Here is a 23052-nt window from a genome sequence, read left to right on the forward strand (position 1 = left end):
TTTGCCTAAGGTCAGTTAGCAGTAGCTAATATCAGGGTTGACTACCTGACCCTCTCCATGGGGGAGAAAATGCTCTGTTCCTGGACTTCCCTGGTAATGTATGATTACCATCACCTGTGGGGAGCTAGGTAATTAATAAGAAAGGTGTTTCACCACAGGTGATGGCAATCATACATTCAGAGTGAAGTCCAGGAACAGAGCATTGTGTCCCTCCTGGAGAGGGTCATGTTGGGAGGTATGCTGCAGTGTATGGTTGCCTACATAACCCTCTCCTTTAGGGAGAAAATGCTCTGTTTCTGGACTTACCGGGTAATGTAGGATTGCCATAACCTGTGGGGAGCTAGGTAATTGCTGAAAAAGATGTTTCACCACAGGTGATGGCAATCATACATTACCAGGGAAGTCCGGGAACAGAGCATTTTCTCCCTTATGGATAGGTCAGGTAGGCAACCATGCTGCAGCGCATTTGCAAAAACTGCAGACTTGCTAACAGGTCTGAATTAGGCCCTTAGCTTACACAGGTTCTGTGGCTGGCTGATTTCTGGTTGTTTTAATCAGGCACAGTACCTCTGTAATCCATGAGGGACCCGGGTTAAAGGGATAGTTTGGCAAGTCTAATCATGCCAGTTTTAGTTGATAAATAATGCACAGTACAATTGTCATTTTATTATTTTATATTTATTGAAGATAAGTGTAAAGGAATTTTCCAAAATTGTATTACTTATTATTTATATAGCTGCTGAACATTCAATTGAAATAATTGGTTGTACATGGTTGTAGTGAATACTTGCTTGTTTCTGTGATGTGTACAAACATACTTGCCTACCCAACTCTCTCTATGAGGGAGAAAATGCTCTGTTCCTGGACTTCCCTGGTAATGTATGATTGCCATCACCTGTGGGGAGCTAGGTACTTGATAAGAAAGGTGTTTCACCACAGGTGATGGCAATCATACATTACCAGGGAAGTGCAGGCACAGAGCAGTTTCTCCCTGAAGGAGAGGGTCAGGAAGGCAACCCTGAATTAAACACTGTACCTATCTAGAACCATTATTTATATATGCTCCCTACTTTAGCATGATGTAATTTAATTTGGAAAATTATGATAGCTACTTGCTTGGGGGTGGGGATGGGGAGGAGGAAAGGGACATAACATATGAGGGGACATGGTCCTTCCATTAGGTACAGTTAGGGTGACCAACTCATCCCTTTAATCCGGGACACATATTAATTACACAGGTTCTGTGGCAGTTTAAAACCAGGTGAAAACCAGCCACAGAACCTGTGTAATTAATATGTGTCCCTGATTAAAGGGATGAGTTGGTCACCCTAAGTACAGTACAAATGGAATAGCACAGATATCACATTGGAACAAAAGTAATCCATTTTGAACAAGAACACAGATACCAAGGTTTGCAAGACTGAAACTATGAGGTACAAATAGACTAATGGGACAAGATGAAATTATGATGATGCACTAATCCTCAGGGCTAAGTCTTCTGATCAATGTCTGTCGAATGTGCAAGCATAGGCCAGTCCTGTAGAGGGAAGCAGAGTAAGATGATGAGCGAATCACATAAGGACTCAGACTATTGTTAATATCTTTCATCCCAATGGCGTATCTACAGTATAATGAATACAGTATGTGTGGGCCCCATTTTGTGTTAAAGGCTTGCAGATTATTATCAAGTAGTGCTTGTATAATATACTACTGTGCCTTATGGTACTAAATAATGTCATGGGTTATGTGCTACATGACAGGGTATTGTCTAATCGCTGTGCCCAATTAATCCCCCCAAAAATGACATAACTCTCTTGTTGGATAAAATTGGCCACAGCAGCCATCTTTATTAAAACAATACAAGTTTAACAATAATCAAAAACATTTCCCACGGAAGGTGGTCCCGAGGCCCTCAATAAATCTATCCACACCTCTAAGCACTTCCAGGAGTTGTTACCCCCAGCCGATAGCGATTGGCTCGAGGGCACCAATTGTCAACACCCAGTGCTCATTAATTAAACCTCACCCAGGGGAGTCCAGCCCCCTCATGGGGCCCTCCCCGCCGCATAATTAAGCCTCAATGCCACTAACTTCGAGGACCCCCCTCCGCACAGGCCACTGTGACAAAAGACAACCTAACAAATAAGTCTACCTAAAAACTATAAAATTAGGGAGGGTGGGTGGGAGCTGTTAAGAAAAATCTCCCAGTGACCCCTATTTCCTGTCTGCACCCTGCTTATATACCCTTACAACACCCTGTTAAGCCCCTCCCCCTTATGACCCTCTCCTTAGACACCCCTTCTATGACTGTCCAGCTAGTCAGCTCCCTACAAACCCTGTCAGGGGAGCCTACCCCCAGGCTTTGCCTCCAGTCCAGCTCCTACATGACAGGGTATTGTCTAATCGCTGTGCCCAATTAATCCCCCCAAAAATGACATAACTCTCTTGTTGGATAAAATTGGCCACAGCAGCCATCTTTATTAAAACAATACAAGTTTAACAATAATCAAAAACATTTCCCACGGAAGGTGGTCCCGAGGCCCTCAATAAATCTATCCACACCTCTAAGCACTTCCAGGAGTTGTTACCCCCAGCCGATAGCGATTGGCTCGAGGGCACCAATTGTCAACACCCAGTGCTCATTAATTAAACCTCACCCAGGGGAGTCCAGCCCCCTCATGGGGCCCTCCCCGCCGCATAATTAAGCCTCAATGCCACTAACTTCGAGGACCCCCCTCCGCACAGGCCACTGTGACAAAAGACAACCTAACAAATAAGTCTACCTAAAAACTATAAAATTAGGGAGGGTGGGTGGGAGCTGTTAAGAAAAATCTCCCAGTGACCCCTATTTCCTGTCTGCACCCTGCTTATATACCCTTACAACACCCTGTTAAGCCCCTCCCCCTTATGACCCTCTCCTTAGACACCCCTTCTATGACTGTCCAGCTAGTCAGCTCCCTACAAACCCTGTCAGGGGAGCCTACCCCCAGGCTTTGCCTCCAGTCCAGCTCCTACATGACAGGGTATTGTCTAATCGCTGTGCCCAATTAATCCCCCCAAAAATGACATAACTCTCTTGTTGGATAAAATTGGCCACAGCAGCCATCTTTATTAAAACAATACAAGTTTAACAATAATCAAAAACATTTCCCACGGAAGGTGGTCCCCGAGGCCCTCAATAAATCTATCCACACCTCTAAGCACTTCCAGGAGTTGTTACCCCCAGCCGATAGCGATTGGCTCGAGGGCACCAATTGTCAACACCCAGTGCTCATTAATTAAACCTCACCCAGGGGAGTCCAGCCCCCTCATGGGGCCCTCCCCGCCGCATAATTAAGCCTCAATGCCACTAACCTCGAGGACCCCCCTCCGCCACCAAGCACGGGGTTAAACCCTTGACCCCGAGCGACCCCCCCACATCCGGAACGCTGTTTCTATCCCCTCTTGTAGTCCCAAAGACCACACATCTATCCCTACAGCGTTCAAGTGCACACCGTCACCTCTCCAAAAAGCACCGGCACCAGACTCGAGTTCCCTGTGCCTCACCACTACCGCGCCGTTTCTAGCCATAAAACGCCCAATTGCCCTGTTAACTTTTATCCGAGCCTTATTGATCTTGTCAGCCGACCTTGCATCCCTCCAATAACGGCGCGGCACAATATCCGACCAAACCGTGATTACCTCCGGAAACATTGCCCATAAACGTAGGAGATCAAACTTGATATCCCGTATCAACTCCCTAAATGGTCTGCTCCCGAGGTCATTCCCTCCCACATGCAACACTAATATGTCAGGAGCCCTATCGAGCCGAACAAAACGGTGAAATTCCTGTAACACTCCACTCCATACCATACCGCGCTTCCCCAGCCAGCGAACCAATGCCTCTTCTCTACCCAAACCTAGCTGGCGGCCGTTCGGTCTGACATCAGCCCGCAAAGCTCCCCAAAAGACATATGAATGTCCTAAAATCCAAATCAGGCACGGGGACTGCCCTAAAATGGAAAGAACACAGTCAGCCTCAAAATTCCCCTAAACGAACATAGGAGCGAAAATGAGACGATTCCCACCGCCCAATACGCTTAATTAACTCATCCCCAAATCCCATTCTAGCAGCCTCAGTTGCGGCCCCAATGCGGAAAGAGTGACCCGCGTATTCCTCCCCCTTGAGGCCCAACGTCCGCAGGACTGCTCTAAACACACTTGTGAACTGGAACCGTGATAAAAAGGATCCATTCGCATGCATCAGCAACGGATCCCTTTCCCTGCCCACTCTGACCTCCTTAAATATCCTTAGCCGTGCTACCGGGCACATATCCGAGCCAGGTACGGAGAAGAGAACTACCTTCTTCCCCCTCCCTAATTGATCCGTCTTCGACCTCCTCACCACTAGCTCCACCCTATCTGAGTATAAATCCACATCCTCTCCTAACAAACCTCCCGGCCTGGAGACGCTTGGACTTACAAGCTCGCCAATCCGCAGTGCCCCGAAGAAGGCAAGCGAAAAAGCTACCCCGAACAACTTCTCCTCGAAATTGGAACTACAGACCTCCCCTAACTTTCTACCCATATTCTGCAACAGCTGGAAGGACACTGGCCTTCTCTGATCCTGTACTACATGTCCTCTCTTCCAACCTTTCAAAGCTTGCGCAATCAGGAAATTCTTGGTGACGTCAGGCCTCCCACCTGCACGAAACCCAAAAGCCAAGCCCGCCATGCAGCGCGTGATTTTTGCCACTGACCAACCAATCTCCTTACAATGGCCTATATATAGCAAGACAGCCAACTCGTCATCATCCTCCTTCAAACCTACTACCTCACGCCATTCTAGCCAGCTCCGCCATTCCTGATTGTATGCCGACCATGTATTCGGGGCCAAGGATTCCCTGATGAGCTGATCGACTACCCGTCCAGCAGAGCCCAGAGCCGACTCGGGAACCCGGTCCCCTCCCTGTCCGCCTCTGGTGCCAACTCCCGGAAACGTTCCCACTGTGAACGAGATAAAGAATCCGCAATGCCGTTAGAGACACCGGGGACGTGCCTAGCCACAACCCACAAATTCAAAGCCAGACATTCCAATACCAACTGCTGCAAAATGATGACCACTGGCAGTGAAGATGCCGACAATTGGTTAATAGCCATGACAACCCCCAGATTATCGCAGTGAAAACAAATCTTCCTGTCGCGGAATAGCTCACCCCAAACAACCACTGCAACCAAAATAGGAAATAATTCCAACAATGCTAAGTTTTTTACCAAGCCTCTCTGCACCCAAGACTCCGGCCACCTGCCCACACACCAATGTCCCTGGCAATAAGCCCCAAAACCGCCACTCCCAGCCGCGTCTGTGAAAAGGTCTAGCTCTGTAGCCACGCACGTGTCTGACATCCACAACGCCCTGCCGTTGAAAGTTTCCAGAAAAGTTGCCCACACCCGCAAGTCCCCTTTCAACTCACTACCTAATCTGACAAAATGATGAGGAAGAACCACCCCTGCTGTCGCTGCTGCCAGTCTCCTGCTGAAAATGCGGCCCATTGGCATAATGCGACACGCAAAATTCAACTTACCCAGCAAAGACTGTAATTCCCGCAATCTAATTTTTTTTAACTGCAACGCCCTCCCCACCTCGGCCTTCAAACCCAGCAATTTTTCCTCGGGCAAACGGCACTCCATATTCACAGTATCAATGACAATACCCAAAAACTGATCACAGTCGCAGGGCCCTCCGTCTTACCTGGAGCAAGCGGGACTCCAAAATCTGCCGACACCCTTTCAACAGTCCTCAACAATAAGTCACATACACCGGTCCCCCCAGGACCAATACATAAGAAGTCATCTAGGTAATGAATAACTGAATTGCACCCAGAGACATCCTTAACCACCCACTCCAAAAAAGAACTAAAGGCCTCAAAATAAGCACACGACAAGGAGCAACCCATCGGTAAACATCGATCAACAAAAAACTCCCCATCCCAATAACAACCCAACAAACGCAAACTGGTTGGGTGAACTGGCAGCAATCAAAATGCCGATTCAATATCAGTCTTTGCCAACATGGCCCCATTCCCAAACCGCTTTACCCACTGAACAGCCGCGTCGAACGATGTATAAACCACCGAGCAGATGTCGGGGTCAATGCCATCATTGACCGACGCCCCTTTTGGAAAGGACAAATGGTGTATAAGCCGAAACTTGTTCGCCTCCTTTTTTGGCACCACCCCCAAAGGAGAGACTATCAAATCTGGCCATGGTGCCGCCCTAAAAGGTCCAGCCATATGACCCAGTTGCACCTCCTTAACCAGTTTTTCCTGCACCACTTCTGGATGCTCTCTAGCAGACTTCAAATTCCTCCTAAAACTCCCTGACACCTGCACGTCAGAAGGTATCTTAAAACCTTCCTTAAACCCCTCCTCCAACAAGGCGGCTGTCTGCTGATCAGGATACCTACGCAGATAGCCCAGCATCCTTTCCAGCCGAACTGGTGTCACCCCCTTTTGAACTACCGTCTCGTGACTTCCCTCTGAAGCATTTATTTGCACCGTGGTTCCCTCCACATGAGGAACATTCATGCTTGAATTTGCATTTTGCCCCAAACCGGCATGACCCGTCATTAAAGGCAAAGCAGAGTCCCTTCTGCATGGCCGTCCCGCTTGTGGCCTCCCTCGGCCCCCCCCCGTCCCCACGAAAGGGCTGCCCACTTTTTATGGGGGCCGTCACCTTTAACCATAAAGCAATATCTTTATGGTCCCAACGAATGTTGGGGCGCACCGCCTTCCTCTGTCTAAATTGCTCGTCGTACCGGAGCCAAGCCAAACCCCCATACACCCGGTACGCCTCTCCTATCGCATCCATGTAACAAAATAAGCCTGAACAATTGTCAGGTGCCTTCTCCCCAATCACACTAGCTAAGATAGCAAATGCTTGCAACCAGTTCGTGAATGACCGCGGTATCAGCCGATACCGCCGCCGTTCCTCCTCCTCCTTCTTCTCCTCCTTACGGGGCCTATCCAGATTAAAACGCTCTAAAGGGAGCAATGAAAATATATCCACGTATTCCCCTTTCCAAATATTCTCCCTCACCTCCTGCTTCAGGTGGGCCCCCAATGGCCCCTCAAAACATACGTACACCTCCCCTTTTGCGGTGTCACTAAGCCTCCCACTCTCCTCCTGCGTCCCCACACCGCCCCCATCAGCCCCCGCACTACTGTTACTTTGCTCACCGCCGGATACCGGCACCCCGCTGCTCCCCGGCACCCCCATGCTAACCGGCACCCCACTGCTAACCGGCACCCCACTGCTAACCGGCACACTATTACTGACTGGCACACTAATGGTAGCTGGTGTGCCCGAATTCTGCGGCGCCCATGCTGCCACCGGGGACGGCCCCGCCCCCTGCCGCAAACCCACCAACCAATCTGCAAAACCACTCAATAATTCAGTAAAGCCCCTACTCATTTCCCCTTGGAGGGCTAACCCTCCCCCCCCCTGACTCTGTGCTAAAGCATTAACAGACATAGAGACAGACTCACCAGGCTGCCTGGGGGCTGTGAACCCAGCAGCCGCAGGTCCAGTGTCCTGACGAGACCCAGCCAATGAAGAGGGACCAGGTATTTCTCCATCATCTGCAGACGCTGCCATCTCTCTTCTCCTGTCATCCCGACCCTCAGGTATAGCACCAGCCGGCGTGACCTCGTTGGAGGCGGAGCCAGCTGTGCGTCTCTCGCTCCGTGTACCAGGCCTGCGGTCCTCAGCCTGTACTTCTGCCACCCTGGCACGACTCACCCCGCGCTGGGCAGCAGCATGCCCCGCATGCCCCGCCGCTCCAGGTCCAGTACCACGCACCGCCGGATCTTCTTGCACGTGGGGGGGGGTCCCCCCCGCGCGGAGGGTTCCGCCTGCTGGTTGGATTCCTCCCAGACCTGGTCCTGCGGGCGGAAGGTGCCCGGCCCGCAGCCTGGCCTGGAGGGTCCCTGACGGGGCTCCTTGAACGGCGCTGAACCCTGGGGGACACAGATGGGCTGAAGCGCTCCGGAGGCCTGGACCTCCGAGGCCGTGCGCCCGCTGGAGCAGCCTCCTGCGTTGCTGCTCCCAGTCCCCCCAGCAGACCTGACATCTGCTGCTGCAGCCACTCAGCCCCTCTGGTGCCTGCTGCCTCCCTGAGGGCAGCCAGCGCTGCAGATACCTCAGCATAAGCGTTTGGGGAAGCCATGGGAGATGCAGTGCTGCTTAGCTGTTAAGAAAAATCTCCCAGTGACCCCTATTTCCTGTCTGCACCCTGCTTATATACCCTTACAACACCCTGTTAAGCCCCTCCCCCTTATGACCCTCTCCTTAGACACCCCTTCTATGACTGTCCAGCTAGTCAGCTCCCTACAAACCCTGTCAGGGGAGCCTACCCCCAGGCTTTGCCTCCAGTCCAGCTCCTACAGTACCTTTACACAGTGACACTAGAATAGAACAAGACGTTAACCAAATGTTTGTATTGAGGTTTATAGAATGTAAGTTCTCACCAGCAGGGCCCTCTTCTCTCATATGCTTTTCCTTCTGCTATCCTGAGGTTTTCTGCAGGCTGATACTGATACTTATACCAGTGTTCTCTACTGATGCAAATATGATTGCATGCCTTGTACTTGTCCTCTATTGTATTCAACTGTACCTCACTGTTTTGCTTATTCGTTATGCAGTCAAAATCCCGACAAGGACAAAATCCCGACATGGAATGTACAAGTGAAACAGTCAACATGACTTTCGGTCGACAGGTCGCAAGGTCGACATGGGTTTTTTCATTTGTTTTTTGACCCAACATGTGCCGACAGGCGGTATTTCATGCCCTACCATCCACTAGGGCGTGGTGGGAGAATAAAATAGTGGGGCAGATTTATTAAGCTTGGAGAAGAGATAAACTGGAGATAAAGTGGAGAAAAGGTAAAAGGAGATAAAGCACCAGCCAATCAACTCCCAACTGTCTTTTTCAAACACATCTGATTGGCTGGTGCTTTATCTCCTTTTACCTTTTCTCCGCTTTATCTCCAGTTTATCTCTTCTCCAAGCTTAATAAATCTGCCCCACTGAGTGTGCCAACTGCAGCGAGGCACCATGCCCGAAGCCAGTGGCGTAACTAGATATTCATAGGCCCCATAGCAAAAGTTTGTAAAGGGCCCCCTATTTAGCAACTGATGGTAAAACATATATGTAAAACATATTATTTAAACAGCAAAGAAGGGCCCCCTGCAGCTCTGGGCCCCATAGCAGCTGCACCTCTTGCACCTATGGTAGTTACGCCCTTGCCCGAAGCATTGCGAGCGAAGCGAGGGGCTACGGTTCACTTCCAACTGTGTCCATGTCGACATTCGGGTCAAAAAACAGTTAAAAAACCCTGTGGACCGAAATTCATGTTGACTTTTTCAACTGTAATTCTATATGTCGGTATTTTGACCTTGTCGGGATTTTGTCCTTGTTTGGATTTTGACCCATTTGGGATTTTGACCGTCGGGATTTCATACCGAATCCATTTAGAGGAAGTGTGTGAATACTTAGTGGGTGGGCACTTGCACACTTCTCTTTTTATATTGCTTCAGTCAATGCAATCAGCTGCAGTAAGCTCAACATTATTTCTTTAATTTGAACAACTGCAGCTTCTACACTTTAATGTAACCCTTGTATCATTTATATCTTGCATTGTGCACCGTCCAGGCAGACCATACTTGCCTACTTTTGAAAACTAGTTTCAGGGAGATTATAGTTGGTAATATAATTCTGCAAAGCGCCCCATTGAGGGGGCGTGTCATGCTCCACCCAAGGGGTGTGTCTAGTTCCATATATGGAGAGATTGTGAAAAGAGATTGTGAATGTGGCACTCAGAAGCGTGGGTGTGTACTGCTACCTCTGAAAGGAATCTTTTAAAATAACCAAATGTAGATGAGCCCCAAAGCAATTAGTAAGAGCTACTATACTTGTTATAGTGCTGGGAAATGGTGCTGATGATTCAATGTAAATGCATCTATCTCTCATTCATTCCTTTTTCCCCCCAAAATGTAACAGTGTAATGTGGACTAGGTGACATGAGGGAGATTGCTAGACTAATAAGGGAGAGAGGGAGATTGCTGTTATTTCAGGGAGTCTCCTGCAGAATACAGGAGGGTAGGTAATTATGAGGCAGACATGTTGCAAGCATAATCAGCTTTCAGGGATCTATTAGCTAAAAGAAGCGTGGCCTCACAGTCAGTGGGCGTAGCCTATGATTTCACCACTGGACAGTCCTGGTCCCGGGCGAGATGCGGGAACATCCCAAAATAAACAGGATGTTCCAGGGACAGTTGGGGGGGTATGCTGCTGTGATCACTTAAATGCCTAATACTACTCATACTGGTCAGACAACTGCTAAAGGCGTGTTACACATCATCCTGTCTGGCCTGGAATCATATAAAGTGAAATACAATTAGCTTAATAAATAATACTGCATTTTATTCCGTATCTAAATGGAATTATGACAGTAATAAACTGGAAACAATATTTACCATGATGAGACAAAGTTTGGAAAACGTACCTGTCTTCGCTGGGCATCGTTTTAGGAGGTCATAAAAGCGTTTACTATAATAATCATCAAAAATGTTTCTTTCAGGGATCCTATCAAATTCAATCAGGCATTGTGTGTGCGCACTGAACAGGAGATTCTGGCCTTTCGGTGAGGAAAACAGCTGAAATATGTCTTTCTGAAACCCATTCCGTCCATACAGGGACTGCAAAGGAACATATGCTGGTGTCAGGCGTGTGATAGAAAAGTGACAATCCTTTCATTCCATCATTACCTTCCCAGTGTTAAAGAATATCTATCATGCACTATTGAAAATATCTAGTGCAAATTCTGTAAAAATCAATTAGTACAATTGACTAATAAAATCTAATTATAATGTGCACTTTAGCATAACCACCTATATAATTACATTACAGTTTAAATTGTAGAGGGTCAAAATAGTTTTGTCCTACTTAAAAAGTAATAAATTATCCCATATTTCCAATACAACAATTTGAAGTATGGATTATTGATCACATAACCTATAACACTGTGACTATAGCAGTCATTTCTTTGAGCAAATTTAAGCCCCAGAAAGCTATGTACAGGGTATATGCAGGGGCCCCGACAGCTCTGCTGGCCCCGGTAAATGAGGGTGCGTGACCAATGGGAAGCTTAGCAGGGGACAGCAGGCAGCATTGCACACCCGCTCAGGAAGAGAAAGGACAGGTTGCCGCATGTACTGGGCTGGGAAGAGAGGCTGTGAAGCACAATAGTATTTGGGTTTTTAGTGCTGCGCTCCGCCCCAGTGTTGTGTTGTGTGCAAGCTGGTAATAATAATCTATTGATTAATTGCAAAACACACTTTACTTGTGAATTTGAAAAACAGAGATATACATAGAAAATTTAAAAATTTAATTACATAATCATACTGGTAACATGAGTCTGCAGGAGTATTGCAGCACGGTGGAAAACTACTGTTAGCCTGTATGGCTCCCAATGACTGTAGTCCAACAGTTTCCAATATGCACACAAATTCCCAATGAATCAGATTTGTGGTCTGTCCTGGTTGGGCAGTGTGTATGCTCCTATCAGATCTGTTACTTTTGTATCCAATTGCCACGTCAGAGAAGAGGAGAGGAAAGGTGGAAAATTTTCCAATAATGTCTAAATGGGGATGATGGGTTTGCGAGTAGTATAATATGCAGTCTCAGACTTGATGTATGAGCACGGCGTCCCGCTAACTCATATGTATTTGAGATGTCTTCAGGTACCCCTTTTCTGATAAAGATGTTGGTGATACGCGGTTTTCGGAAGAGGGGTGGATGGTGCACGTAGGGTTTGCCAGATGACGCTGTTTCACCCGCCGATTGCCTGCTGTGCGTGTGTGGGGACACAACGCTCAGCACCTCGGCTCTGGTTGGTGATTGCGTGTTACAGGGATGTCAGCCATGCCGCCCGGGTCACCTTCGGTGACTCGTGCGCCGCGTTCCGACCCCCCTGCCTGGGAACCCTCCTGCCTCTCGTCTCACTCACTGCCTCCTACTTACCCGTCCTCTCAGTTGTTACGTCTGGCTGTCCTCGCTCGCACTCCGTCTTCCTACGTCCTGCTGTCAGCTTCCCAGCTCGCGCTTCTGTTCTGCTGCAGCTCGTTGCACCGCTAGTCTCGCGGGATGGAATAAAGTTATTTTCTCTGGCATGGAATAGTTCTCAGGTGTCTCAGATGTATGCGCCAACGCGTTTCGGCTATTTTAGCCTTCTTCTCTTCTCTGACGTGGCAATTGGATACAAAAGTAACAGATCTGATAGGAGCATACACACTGCCCAACCAGGACAGACCACAAATCTGATTCATTGGGAATTTGTGTGCATATTGGAAACTGTTGGACTACAGTCACTGGGAGCCATACAGGCTAACAGTAGTTTCCCACCGTGCTGCAATACTCCTGCAGACTCATGTTACCATTATGATTATGTCATTTACTTTTTAAATTTTCTATGTATATCTCTGTTTTTCAAATTCACAAGTAAAGTGTGTTTTGCACTTAATCAATAGATTATTATTACCAGATTGCACACAACACAACACTGGGGCGGAGCGCAGCACTAAAAACCCAAATACTATTCTATATTACCAACTGCTCAGTAACTGCTCAACTTACTTGCGCTCAGAGAGTAAATGTATATACACAATGAGCACGTACTGCAGGGGAGGGTATTGTCAGTTTTGAGGTCAGCCAATAGGATATAAGTGTGATTGCTAAGTTTCATTTGAGAAAAATATTAGAGGAGCCATTTTCCCCACACAGTTTTGTTATTACCACTTATACTGCTTTCACAGTAATGACTGGGTAATGACACGGTATTCTTAAATGGGACTTTAAAACGGGTCTGAGCCTTGAGACCTTTCACATTGCAGGTGAAAACCGTTTTAAAAATCATTTAATACCATTCAAACATTCAACCCATTTAACCCCCAAGAGACACGTTTCAAGCCATTGAAATAGAGCTGTTCAGACTGCCAAAAAAACGGCTTTAAAACGTGTAGGACTCTGCTTTTTAACCGTGATGAAATACCGGTTAACTTTAACCGGTAAATCAACTCTGGCACTTTCACATTGCAGCCTTAAACGTTTTAAAATGGAAAAAAAAAACGGCAATATACCGTTTTAAAAGTGCGATGTGAAAGGGGTATTACTTGTTGGTTTGCACTGTAGGTCTTTTTATTTTTGTTGAAATGTATCAAAAGAATCACAGTTCAGCAGAAAGCAATTCACCTCATGGTGGCCCTTATTCTGGTTGGTGCGGCCGGAGCCGCACACGGTGCCCCGGCCGCACAAACCAAGCCCCGCCCACGAGACGGATCGCCACGGCCGTCCGTACACGGACGGCTGGCGATCCGCATAAAAATGGTGGAGGCGTACGCCTCCACCATGGTGGGAGCTGCCCCCTGCATTCGATGGTCGTCGACCATCGAAGGCAGGTCCGCACGCCCCAGCAGCTCCCGCAAGCTGAGACCACACGGACAATCGTCCGTGTGGTAGCTTGTATGGGGGCTGAGAGCTGACATCCGGCGACGTCAGCTTTCCGCCCCCATGAGTTGCGTCATGCCCTCATTACCATGCATACGCCCCGCGTTTGCATGGGAACGCCCATGAAACGCGGGGCGTACACATAGGGAAATGAGGGTATGAAGCCCCTCACGCCCCTATACGCCCCCTTTGCGGCGGACGAAATCCGTCTGCGGCGAAGGGGGCTGCACATGCGCAGATTGACCTCTGCGCATGTGCAGTGTCAAAACATCGGCGGTACGGCCGCACGCGGGCCGTACCGCATAGATTAGAATAAGGGCCGGTGTTATGTAATACAAGGCTGGTTGAGTGGCACTTACACTTTGAGACCAGTACATTTTGTCTTTACCTCAGGGGAGGATCTGGTCTCCATCTCAGTGAGGTGCCATTGCTATGCCAGTTGAGGAGGAGTGGTACTACCCAATCCTGTTTGCACTTGGATGGGTACAGCGCTAATTTATTAACTATTTTATCTGGCAGGGGCCAAGGTTGCACTGCTTTTTTCTGCCATCCTTCAGAAGTCAATCCTTTTTTTGGTCAATAAATAAAAGCTTCTGGCTCAAAATATACCACTTGGAATCTATGTGTTTAGTTTCTGATGTTAAGATAAATTAAGGATTGATGCAATAATAAAAACACTGGGTGACATTATAATAATGGAAGCATCAGAAATGCTCAAATATGGCATTGCTGCTGAAGGAGTCCAGTAAATCATGTTTTGTCCGCACTGTATATGGCCCATATTGTTTACTGTTATCCTGCAGTGTAGAGACCTCCAGGATAAGAGATGCCTAGAGGCTTATCAGATATTTGCAAATATGTGTAACTAAAGCCCCGTACACACGGGGGAGATATATTGCTCAACCATATATTGCTAGCAATATATGGCTGAGCAATATATTGCTTAGTTTCTCCTTTTCATCAGCGACCAGAGATGGTCGCTGATGAAAAAGAAACTGCCGGGGGAGCCGCATAGGTAATCAGCTGGTTGCAGGAGCATGTTCCTGTGACCAGCGATCACTACAGGGGTAAAAACGGAAGCGCGCACCCGGCGATATATCGCCGGGGCACACTCCCATCGTGGGCAATATGGTCGCTTAGCGACCATATTTCCCGCGATATTGTACAAAATCGCCCCCGTGTGTACGCACCTTAAGATCTCTGAATTACCTATTACCATGTGTTTATTTTCAAATCTTATTGTTAATGCCCCTTGATGTGCTGTTGGAAAACATTTCTTCTGTGTCTTTCTAAACTATATAACCTGTGTATGAGGCCCATAGACCCCATAGTGATGGGGCCCTTGCACCCACTAGAGCTACACTCATGAATGTAATGATTTAAGTTCTATAAGCTGAAGTGTTTTATATTCAAGCAGCCAATCAGAAATGGCTAGATAGTGCTACTGATAGTTATCATAACTGCATATTGAAATCCATCCAACACATGCACTGCCGCATCTCTTCTGCCTGTGTGGGAAGGGTGTGCAGCAATCACAATGATCATGCCCCTGGCTGAAGGGTACAATAGCTGCCCCCCCCCCCCCCCCTCCTTCCCCATAATGTCACAGTTTTTGAATGCTTATAAACCACTTCTCTTGGGCCAGAGAAACAATAGAGCAAGTGGAGCTGCAGTTCCAGGACCTCATGAAAATAGTCCCACAAGGCCCGGGAGAGGACTGGCTAGTGGGGCAGGAGGGTAACTGCCTCCAAGCTGCTACTATTACAGGATTTTTGTGCCACTGCTGAAGCAGGAGTCAGAACTGCTCTCAGTGTATGCTCTGGACAAGGGAGATGTGTTGTATACTAGATGTTATCAGTAGACACCAGCTGAGCTGATGATAGTTGGTAGACATGCAAGGCCGATACAGTAGACTTAACAAGCAGCACTGCAGAAACCATCTGGAAAATGGCCACCACGCCATTTTCCCAGAGACTTGCACATGCACACTGACTGTGGAACATCGCTAGGGTCTACTACACACCCTAGTGCCCAGAGTCTATTGCTCTGGCGGCTAGGGAGGAGGAGCCCTGGACAGAGACTGCACATGGCCTCCTCCTCTCTTGATGGTTCTACATGGCTTTGCCCAAGAGCATAGTGCTTATTTTCTTTATGTCAAAATAGATACAGTTAGGGTGACCAACTCATCCCTTTAATCCGGGACACATATTAATTTCACAGGTTCTGTGGCTGACTTTCACCTGGTTTTAAACTGTCACACCTCAAGACTCCATTTCACCTGGTTTTAAACTGCCACAGAACCTGTGTAATTAATATGTGTCCAGGATTAAAGGGATGAGTTGGTCACCCTACAGTACAGTATTAATCCTAATATGCTCAGACACTTACTTGCTGATTACGCACAATCCTTGCAACGTCATCGACACTCTCCTCACGAGATACAACGGCAAAAAGCGAGTTTCTTGCAATGCTGCAGTTTTTGAAGTCGTGGACCGAGGCACGAGAACCATCAAGACATAACAACTCAAAATCATCTGATTTCAAATTATTTGCCCAAACTGCAGGGTTCTTACCTAGTAAGAAGAAATAACTTATTCCATTAGAGAATTGACTTTTAAAGTTTATTGCTTTGATCACAGATCATTCTCTCAGTATTTGAAATGGGATTCTGAAGCCAGGGCCACAATAGAAGGTGCCTGGCTATGGTCTTGGCTGATAGTATCATGCTCTTTTTCTAGTTTGAGTAGGCCAACAACATAATGTGAATTATACTCATCAAGTATAGTCACCAGCCTGACGTCAGACATTTTGTGCATTGAATAAATAATAATAATACTGCAGGTGTTGACTTGAGTAAGCCCTGTTGATCTTCAGTGGTCAATCCAATGCATGTCGACTTTCATTCAGTTGACCCTATGACCCATACCCCTTTAGCTTAGGGTGGGAATTTTACTGTTGCAAAAAATATATGGTTTAAATAGTAAATATAGACATTGAAGAAGATCAAAGAGATCAATATTAGCACATAACTACGCACCAGGGCTTTGGGCGCAGCAAATAATAAGCATTCTATGAGGCATCTGTGTTACTTACCATCTGTGTTCTGAAATACAACATTGTGTGATAGAAAAGCCACATCTCCCGCTTCCACTAGACACCTGAAACCAAAAGTCATGTAAGAGACCTCGGGTCAAATGTAATTGGGAACAATTTTTTTTTAGAACAAGCCAGAAATCACTAATCAATAAAGAGAGAGAGTTAGTATCTCGATGGTCAGGATACTGAGGCCAGCATCCTAACTGCCTTCACATGACCTTTGCCAGAACTCTGAGTACATCAGGATCTCGAAGACGGAATAACCACACCCGGGATCCTGATCGGTAAGTATGTTAGGATAGCTAGCAGGTGGCTGGGGAAGGGAGTGTTAGGTTTAGGGGACTTAGGGTTATGCTGTGGGCAGGTGGGTTAGGTTTAGGCACCTACAAGGGGAGGGTTAGGGTCTTGCAGTGTGGAGGGGTAAGGGTTAGGCTCTGCTAGATGGGATGGTGAGAGGGTAGGGAAGAGGGTTAGGTTGCTGTTGGAGCCCCTTTATGGATGTCCGTTATTGGTATGCTGGGGTCATTATTATAGCCGCAGTCGGGATGCAGTTAAAATCCCCCCGTTCGGAATCCGGGCAGTCAAAATACCAACGCCGGGATCCCAACTGTCACAATCCTGACATTTTCCATCTGTGGGTGTCCATGACACCCATAGAGGTAGAACAAATTAGTGCCCACAGCATGGCAAGCGCAATAAGCCCACAAGGGGCAGTGTTGTGCTCACCCCCCTGTCTGGATTGTGGCAATGGGGATCCCGGTATTTTGACTGCCGGGATTCTGACTCTTGGCATTTCCTGTGTCCGGCATTGCTCCAAGTGAGTGTGACTCTCTGATGCGCTGCCCGCCCACAGGATGGGGTTGGGGAGGAGCTCACATGTCCCAGGCCACATTGAGCTGCTCCTAGTCTGAATGAGCCGCTGAGTATCCGTTTATAATCTCAATGAGCATTCATTCCAAGTGAGTGTGGCTCTCTGCTGTGCTGAAAGTCCGCTAGATGGTGCTGGAGAGGAGCTCTCTAGTGTCCCAGCACACAGTACTGAGCTGCTCCTCATAAGAAGGAGCCGCCGGGTGCCTGCTTGCTAATAATCTCAACGAGCACCCAGCAAACAGAGAAGGATGCTACTGCGTCATCTAGCATAGCGGTCTACACTTTGCACCCCGCCTCCTGCTTCAAAAGAACTAACCTCACCAAACTCGGCGTTGTGCTCCAGTACTAACTGTTTTTTAAAAAGAAAAAAAATCCAAAGGGGTGCAGGCCAGGGCATTGCCTGCTGAGTCCGCGCCACCCTCTCATAGCACTGAGGAATAAATTACAATATGTTCAAGACCGATGTGACCCTCATAATTCTTCCCAATCTACTGTATTCATCTTGATTAGGACAGTTTCATTATTTTCAAAGATTGGAGTCAACTTATAAAAAGTGGTGATAATTCTCTGGATTTGTCAAAAAAAGGTGAATGCTGCAGATACTGATTTCTCTAACAGTCCATGTATTTTCACACTTTACGCATCCATATAGCACAGAGGTTCCCAAGCTATGCTGCAGTTGGGGGTACTTGACAATAACAATGGTAATGGCAGAAGAGAAAGAAGTCTCCCGATGGTGGAAGAAGTCTCATCGCCATAGAGACGAATCACATTGCATCACTTCCTATTTCGTTTGCAGCAGCATCATCAGTGTCTCCTCCTTTTGCCCGACCAGCAATCCACTGGGAGCTACCTGCGCTGCCCTCAGACATCAGCATTCATCTGCTCCGTGCTGATTCGGGTGGAGGAAGCAGCAGCATTAACCCTACAGCCGTTAGCAGGAACCCCAGAATGTACACAGCCAGCGGCCAGACACAGACGGACCTGATTCCTGACTGCACTCTAGTGTTCGTAAGTACTGTGGAAATTTCAGATTGAGAGGAGGGGTACTCATAAATGAAAAGCCTAATCAAGGGGTACAGAAGAGAAAAAAGGTTGGGAACTGCTGCAATAGCAGATCACAGAGTAAATGGTATTACATTTATCCACAAAGCTAGGTAGCCTTTGCTAGATTCCCTCTGGGTTAAATGTATGAGTATTTACTGGAGGCCTACACCAGCAGCACTACGCTGACATCCTCAGCACAGAAGTGGGCTTTCTCAGGGTTCAAAATGTACACCTGGCCTGATACATTTATATGTAAGAACATTCCAGATCTCATCAAAATATAATTTACATTTTCAGAGTAAGGGCCTTATTCAGATCTTATCGCAGTACAAATTTGTTTGGAAAATGGACAAAACCATGTGCACTGCAGGCGGGGCAGATGTAACATGTATAGAGAGATTGGGTGAGTTATTTTGTTTCTGTGCAGGGTAAATACTGGCTGCATTATTTTTACACTGCAATTTAGATTTCAGTTTCAGCACACCCCCAGTGGTGTAGCTACAGTAGGTGCTACGGCGCCCGGAGCAAGGTCATGTTTCCCCCCCTCCCCAATTTGTAGTAGGTGAGGCTCCTGAGCAGTGAAAAGTGGGCACGGACCAACATTATACCACACACCGTAATGCCCATTGCACATTTTAGTGAACTTTGTAATTCCAATTACACATAAACCCACACATGATGCCATTTGCATACCATATAACACTGCAATGCCCATGAAATACTATATAACACTTCGCAATGCCCATGACATATTATATAACTCTCCGCAATGCCCAAGACATACTATATAACACTCTGCAATGCCCAAGACATACTATATAACACTCTGCAATGCCCATGACATACTATATAACACTCTGCAATGCCCATGACATGCTATATAACACTCCGCAGTGCCCATGACATACTATATAAAACACACCATAATGCCTATTACACATTTGACACAAAAGTGCCACTTACCTACATGCTCAATGCCAGGGGCTTTATGCTCAATGCCAAGGGGCTTCATGCTCGATGCCAAGGGGGACTGAATTTTCTCATTGCCAAGGGGGACAGAACTGTGCACGGCCCGCACCCGGCTCCCTGCCGCTATTTTCAATTCAATTCAATGCACTGCCAGTAGTGTGCAGCAGGGTGGGTGGGTGCAGTAGGGTGCAGCAGGGTCGGTGGGTGCAGTAGGGAGCAGCAGGGTGGGGGCAGTAGGGTGCAGCAGGGTGGGAGGGTGATGGCAGTAGGGTGCGGGAGGGTGGGTGCAGCAGGGTGGGAGGGTTGGTGCAGCAGGGTGGGTGCAGTCGTGTGCAGAAGGGTGGGTGCAGTAGTGTGAAGCAGGGTGGGCTGCAGTAGTGTGCAGCAGGGTGGGCTGCAGTAGTGTGCAGCAGGGTGGGTTGCAGTAGTTGTAGCCAATAGGCGCTCGCGGGTACATGTAAAGCCCCCTCAGAATCCCTCATGGATACAAGTGTTTGTACAATACCTGAATGCACCTGCTTTGCCGTAATAAGCCTCCTTGTCATTCTGAGAACATTTTGTATTTGCACTGGGGTTCCCTAGGTCACCAATACACAGTTTGCAAAGGTTGGAGTCAATAGGCGATCCAGGAGCACAACTCTGGCTGAAGAAGGAACCTGTACAGGACAGATAAATTACATTGAATATCAATGTATTTCCCCTGGACTCACCAGCTACAGTATGTGTTACAATTTCTGTATTCCCAAACCAAATATAGGGGTTTATTCTAGTTCATTCTTTCTGACAAAATCCTTCTTAGATGGATAAAACCATGTGCACTGCAGGGGGGCAGATGTAACATGTGCAGAGAGAATTAGATTTGGGTGAGTTATTTTGTTTCTGTGCAGGGAAAATACTGACTGCATAATTTTACACTTCAATATAGATCTCACTTTGAAGAAAAACCCCACCCAAATCTAATTCTCTCTGCACAAGTTACATCTGCCCCACCCGCAGTGCACATGGTTTTGTCCATCTAAGAAGGATTTTGTCAGAAAGAATGAACTAGAATAACCCCCATAGTGATTGAAGGAGAAATACAATGGTACGGAATTTTAAAGTACGGAATGGTCCATTTGACAATGCCCACAATATAATAAAGAAATACAGGCTACACAGAGCTACTTGTTAGCATTACCTACTGCTGAACTACTTATACTTTTATCTGTAAATGGAAAAAAAATATTAATACAGAATGACATAACATGAATATTTTGAAAATGTATTTTGATAAGCCCCATTTTTGGTCCCACGTTATTATCATGTGACAATGGGTACAGAGACGATTTTTGATTATACTGTAGGTCTGACTTATTTGTGGGTTTGAAGATTTATACTGGACAAATGCACCTACAAATGAGATTCTTTGCCCAAGTGTAGCTGAAAGTGTGCCCAATCAACTCTTTTAATTCAATTAATCTTATATGCCTAAAGCTGTGTACACATGGCAGCGATGTTTGCTGAAATTGCTGGGAATATGGTCGCTGGCGACCATATTGCCAGTGATGGGAGTGTGCCCCAGCGATAAATCGCTGGGTGCGCGCTCCCGTTTTCAGCCCCGTTATAATCGCTGGTTGCAGGAGCTTGCTCCTGCAACCAGCTAATTACCTTTGTGGCACTGCCGGCAGAGGTTCCCTTTCATCAGCGACCATCTCTGGTCGCTGATGAAAAGGAGACACTGAGCAATATATCTCCCCCGTGTGTACGCACCTTATCGGCTCCTATCAGCTGGCACACATCAGCTTCTCCCCTGCATATGTCACTGACCTGCTTGGTTATCCACTTCCTGTTATAAGGTCATTTACCTTATCGGAACATCTTACAGTGCAATAGACATCAATAACAGATTTATTCAGCAATACACACAATACTTTGATAAAATGCACTTTCTGACCAGTTGCGTAAGTTTATCCCAGTAGCCCAGAGGCAAATTGTCCCCCCCCGCCCACACACACATACATAGATACATACACAAAAAAATAAAAAGGAAACAAATACAGTGTCTGTTAATGTGTATGTGTTTGTATATAAAGACATACACATGACTTTCATAGTTATTTTGATCTATAGGAAGTGGGACGGGAGCCTCTGCAGTGAAGTGGCAGGGCTCCAGCTCTGCTTAGTGACAACAGCCAGTGGCTCAGGGTAAAGGTGGTCATACACTACTGCGATGTATCACAACAGTGTATGGCCATCTGACACCCCCCGAGCCGCCTGGGACCTTCCCAGTTGGTAGAAATGCTTGCGATACAGCAAAAGAGGTCCTTTGACATGCGATGCATCACAAGCGTCCCTGTTTCCCAGACAGGCAGTGGGACCGACCTCAGACTCAGGTCCAATGCGCACGGGACCGCACAATGGACCTGACAGGGGACGTCACATCACACATCCGATTTGGGCCGATTGTTTTGGAACGATCCATTGGGCTCGGGTGAAATCGTCTCAAATCGGTCTAATAAACCTTAAGACTCACAAGATTCAGCCAGAGAATCAGCTGCCTACCCTCCCGGAATGGGGCCTCCCGGAAAGGTAGGCAACCCTCCGGATTTCTGGGGGACCCCCGCTCCCTCCCCTATTCCCGGCTATCTTACCCCTGACCACAGCGTTTAAATAACCGGATTGGCCGATCTCCGATGAGGGGCGGGGCTAAAGTGGCAGAATTGCTTCATTTTAGCCCCGCCCCCTCATCAGATCGACAAATCAGGTAATTTTTCCATTATGGGGGCGGGGCTTAATGATGTCACGAGGCTTAATGATGTCACACACAAGCTCCACCCCCCTGCTGAAAGTCTCCTCTCCGGGTTTCTATGTCATTAACCCTGGCTTACACTGTGCTTTCCATCTCAAAGCCCAGCAGCAGTGGAGGGTGCACTGTCACCTGCTGCAGCGAAAGCTGAACTGTGCCAGGTAGGAGCCGCCCTGTCCCCTCTTGCAGGTGTTAACAGGATTCCTGGGACATAGCCTATTAACTATACAGCAGCGAGTGCACTGCAGCACTCCATTGGAGGAGCAGCAGTCACACTTGGATCCCGCTGTGAACCACTCAGATGCTTCAGAGCTTGGAGCAGGTACCTCCATTGCTTCTGGGACTTACGCCTCAGGTTCTGACAGTTACTGCAGTAGTTGGTTACACTCGTTGTGGAAGATGCAGACAGTACAGTATATATTTGCACTCACCAATATCACAGTTGCCCGTCTGCTTACTGATCAGACTGGCTGGCACACTCCAGCTATAGGTGTGATCTACATCCGTGTGGCAGGACTTCTTGCCTTTAAGGGTTTTCCATGAAATATCTTTGTTGCTTTTTTTAACCAGGGCTACAACATAGTCTGTGCCGAAATCTAGGACACAAGAACAATAATTATATTCTATCTCTAGACACATGAAACAATTGCTGTCATATAAACCAGTGTTCTAGTCTTAAACAGGATACACACTAGAAAGATATGTTTATTCCAGCGTGCATCTTAGTTTTGGAGTATTCATTG

At 47.3% G+C, this 23052-nt stretch overlaps 1 protein-coding gene across 1 annotated transcript in view; it reads right to left on the reverse strand.

Moving 5' to 3' along the window:
* Window positions 1–1317: 1317 nt before the first annotated feature.
* LOC146063017 (saxiphilin-like) overlaps window positions 1318–23052 on the reverse strand; it is a 102969-nt gene continuing 81234 nt past the window's right edge. Inside the window, 6 exon segments of the mRNA XM_083175025.1 lie at window positions 1318–1537; window positions 10544–10736; window positions 15931–16115; window positions 16636–16700; window positions 20030–20180; window positions 22741–22905. Of these exon segments, the coding sequence (XP_083031151.1) occupies window positions 1503–1537; window positions 10544–10736; window positions 15931–16115; window positions 16636–16700; window positions 20030–20180; window positions 22741–22905 (794 nt within the window). The 3' untranslated portion in view covers window positions 1318–1502.

This window comes from Crinia signifera, chromosome 3 (genome assembly GCF_055691185.1).
Source record: "Crinia signifera chromosome 3, ASM5569118v1, whole genome shotgun sequence".
NCBI lineage: Eukaryota > Metazoa > Chordata > Amphibia > Anura > Myobatrachidae > Crinia > Crinia signifera.